The 4,117-nt window shown below is 43.4% G+C and overlaps 1 protein-coding gene across 2 annotated transcripts in view; it reads left to right on the top strand.

Moving 5' to 3' along the window:
- Window positions 1-4,117, top strand: part of LOC100942544 (neuferricin) — a 31,265-nt gene that overhangs the window by 3,384 nt on the left and 23,764 nt on the right. For both annotated transcript variants that reach the window (XM_012810940.2, XM_003799048.3), the window contains exon 2: window positions 3,782-3,922. In XM_012810940.2, coding sequence (XP_012666394.1) covers window positions 3,782-3,922 — 141 coding nt within the window. The remainder of the gene's footprint in view (window positions 1-3,781; window positions 3,923-4,117) is intronic.

The raw sequence follows: 4,117 nt of genomic DNA, 5'->3' as shown, positions 1-4,117 counted from the left end.
CAAGTAGCTGGGACTACAGGTGTCTTCCACAATGCCCAGCTAGTTTTTTGTACATACGGGGTCTCACTCTTGCTGAGGCTGGTGTCCAACTCTTGAGCTCAAGCAATCCACCCTCAGGCTCCCAAGTGCTAGGATTACAGGCATGAGCCACTTCATCTGCCTATGTATAAGTTTCTGAGTGAACCATTTTCAGTTCTCTTGGGTATATGCCTAGGGTGGAATTGTTGGGCCATATGGTAATGTTATGTTTAACTTTTTTGGAAACTGTCAAATTGTTTGTTTTCTGTTTTTTTAGAGACAGGGTCTCACACTGTTGCCTAGGGTGGAGTGCAGTGGTGTGATCATAGCTCACTGCAGCCTCAAACATCTGGGTTCAAGCAGTCCTGCTTTGGCCTCTCAAAAATGCTGGGACTACCAGCATGAGTCACAAGGCCCAGACTGCCAAATTGTTTTCTAAAGTGGCTGCACCATTGAATGTTCCCCCAGTAATGTGTTCAGGAGTTCCAGTTCCTCCATATCCTCACCAAAACTTATTAATGTCTTTTCTGTTATAGCCCTTCTAATGGATTGGAAGTGATATAGGGTGAGTATCCCTAATCCAAAAATTTGAAGTCCAGAATGTTCCAAAATCCAAATCTATTTGAGCACCAATGTGACACTCATAGGAAATTCTTATTGGGGCACTTTGGATTTCAGATTTTCAGATCAGGGAGCCTCAATGGGTAAATACAGTTTATGGCATATAGTCCAAAACCCTAAACCCTCTGGTCCCAAGTATTTCAGATAAGAGATACTCAACCTGGCTAGGCTCAGTGGCTGCCTTCTGTAATCCTAGGACTCAGGGAGGCCAAGGCTGGTGGATTTGCTTGAGCTTGGGACTTTAAGAACAGCCTGAGCAAGAGCGAGACCCCTGAGTCAGGGGGATCCCTTGAACCTAGAAGGTGGATGTTGGTGTGAGCAATGATGACTCCATGGCACTCTACCCAGGGGACAGAGTGAGACTGTCTCAAAAAAAAAAAAAAAAGATAAGCTCTATCTCATTGTGGTTTGATTATTTGCATTATCTAATGTCTAATGATATTAAGCATCTCTTCACGTGCTTGTCGACCATTTGTATGTTTTCTTTGGAGAAGTATCTGTTTAAATCCTTTGTCCTTTTTTTTTTTTTAAGACAGAGTCTCACTATGGTGCCCTTGGTAAAGTGCCATGGCATCACAGCAAACTCAAACTCTTGGGCTTAAGCAATTCTCTTGCCTCAGCCTTCCAAGTAGCCAAGTAGCTGGGACCACAGGTGCCCAGCTAGTGCCCGGCTATTTTTGTTGTTGTTGTTGTTGTTGTTGTTGCAGTTGTCATTGTTGTTTAGCAGACTCAGGCCAAGTTTGAACCTGCCAGCCTCAGTGTATGTGCCCGGCGCCCTAGCAACTGAGCTACGGGCACGCTGCCCACTTTGTCTTCTTTTTAACTGGATTGTCTTTTTATTATTTTGATTTTTTTTTTCCTTTGAGACAGAATCTCAAGCTGTTGCCCTGGGTAGAAAGCCCTGGCATCATAGCTCACAAAAACCTCCCAACTCTTGAGCTCAAGCGATCCTCTTGCTTCAGTTTTTCTGTTGTTGAGTTATATGAGTTCTTTATATATTCTGGATACTGGACATTTATCAGATATTTGACTTGCAAAATATTTTCTCCCATCTGTCAGTTGTCTTTTCACTTTCCTTTTCACTTTGTCACCCTTGGTAAAGTGGTGGGGCATCATAGCTCATAGCAACCTCAAACTCTTGGGCTCAAGCGATCCTCTTGCCTCAGTCTTCCAACTCTGGGACTACAGGCACCTGCCACGATGCCCAGCTATTTTTAGAGATGAGGTCTCACTCTTGATCAAGCTGGTCTTGAACTCCTGAGCTCAAGCAGTACACCACCACAGCCTCCCAGAGTGCTAGGATTATAGGTATGAGCCACGTCATCTTTTCACTTTCTTGACTGGCCCATTTGATGAGTTTTTAATTTTGATCAAATCCAGTTTATCTATTTTTTCTCTGGTTACTTGTGCTTTTGGTGCCCTAAGAAACTATTGCCCAACCCAAGGTCATAGAGTTTACACCTGTGTTTTTTTCTACGTGTTTTATATTTTCAGCTGAAACATTCAGGTCATTAATCGTTTTGAGTTAATTTTGTTTATGTTCTGAGGTAGGGGTCCAATTCAGCTATTTAGTTGTCCTAGCACCATTTGTTGAAAAGATTTTTCTTTACATCGGATTTTCTTGGCATTCTTGTTGAAAAATCATTTGGCTCAAGGCTGGGCGAGTTGGCTCATGCCTGTAATCCCAGCACTCTGGAAGGCTGAGGTGGGCAGATCGTCTGAGCTTATGAGTTTGAGACCAGCCTAAGCTAGAGCAAGACCCCACCTCTAAAAATAGCCAGGCATTATGGTGGGTGCCTGTAATCTCAGCTACTCAGGAGGCTGAGGCAAGAGAATTGCTTAAGTCCAGGAGTCTGAGGTTACTGTGAGGTATGATACCACAGCACTCTATTGGGGACAATAAAGTGAGATTCTGTCTCAAAAAAAAAAAAGGGAAAAAAAGAAGAAAAATCAGTTGGCTGGAATAAGCTGTCTGTAAACATGCATTTCATTCAGTCCTTATTTGTTGGGAATTTACTAAAAGAACAGGTACTGTACCCAACACTGGGAAATTCTAATAATAGTAAATATGGTGTTCTCTTCCCTGATAAAAAACTTGTAGATGTTAAATGGATATCACACAAATAGTTAATGAATTATTTTTGCTTAACAGGGTCTAAGAGGAAAAAGTGCTGGTATTACCAGAGGCCCTAATCTAGTCAGGGATGGTGGCCGCAGCGAGTGCAGGACACCGAATTAACATCACAGGGCAAAGGGAAGCCACTAAGGGTTTTTTGACAGAGGAATGACAGGATGAGTTTGTGTGTAAAATATCAGTCCAGTGTTGTATGAAGAATAGATTGTGCGGCAAGAATAAATGAGGGAGGATCTACTAGGGCAGATCTACTGTAGGAGTTCACAGGAGAAGTGATGGCAGCCTGGGCATCGTGGTAGGTAGAGACAGGCAGACTGATACAAGAACTATTCGGGAAGGAAATACAGGACTTGGAGACTGATTGGATGTGAGGGGTAAGGCAGGTGTCAAGAACTGCACTTCTGGATTGAGGAACTGGTTGACATTTACCAAGATAAGAAATACTGAAGTGGAATCAGGTTTTAGGGAGGCTGGAGGTGCTAATGACCACTAGTTCAGTGTGGACATTTTAAACCTGTGATGTCTGTAAGACAACCAGGAGATGTTAAATAGACAGTGGGATATATAGGGCTGATGCTCGGGAGGAGTCTGAGCTAAAGATACAGATTTCACTGTCTTTGGTATGTAGGTAGGATTTGGAACCGCAGGAGTGGGTAGGATTATCAAGTGAGGGTGTGGATGGAGCATTAACTATCCCCTTAGGCTGGTAGACCATGAGGAGGTAGGTTAGGAGGAAAACCAAGAGTGTACTGTCATGAAAGCCAAAGGAAGTGGACAGCTGTGGTCATCTGTGTTCAATGTTACAGTTAGTAGATGAAAGAATGTGACAGATGTCAAAGAGATATGTGTCTCAGGATCGGGAGCTTCTGTTCCCAAGTAGCAAGGATCATATTTCCCTGGGGATGGGGAGTAGGGGCTGTCAGGAGATTTTTCTTAGAAAACAGATTCTTGAGTCGGTATGGTGTCAGTGATTTACAGCCTAATCTGATGGAAACTTCTCTCCTGTAGGCCGAGATGCATCCAGAGCATTTGTGACCGGGGACTACACTGAAGCCAGCCTTGTGGATGATATATCTGACTTGTCATCCTCTGATATGCTGATACTTCAAAATTGGCGTTCATTCTATGAGAAAAATTATGTACTTGTTGGTAGGTAGTCCACAGGTCATTTCCATAGATTGCATTTGGTTGTCTTACAGTTTTTTTAAGGGCTTTTTTTTGAGACAGAGTTTTACTTTGTCACCCTCGGTAGTGTGCCGTGGCATCACAGCTTATAGCAACCTCCAACTCTTGGGCTTAGGCGATTCTCTTGCCTCAGCCTCCTGAGTAACTGGGACTACAGGC

The sequence above is a fragment of the Otolemur garnettii genome, unplaced genomic scaffold, assembly GCF_000181295.1.
Source record: "Otolemur garnettii isolate 467f Iridium unplaced genomic scaffold, OtoGar3 scaffold00145, whole genome shotgun sequence".
Classification (NCBI taxonomy): domain Eukaryota; kingdom Metazoa; phylum Chordata; class Mammalia; order Primates; family Galagidae; genus Otolemur; species Otolemur garnettii.
This window is presented reverse-complemented; position numbering and strand designations above follow the sequence as displayed.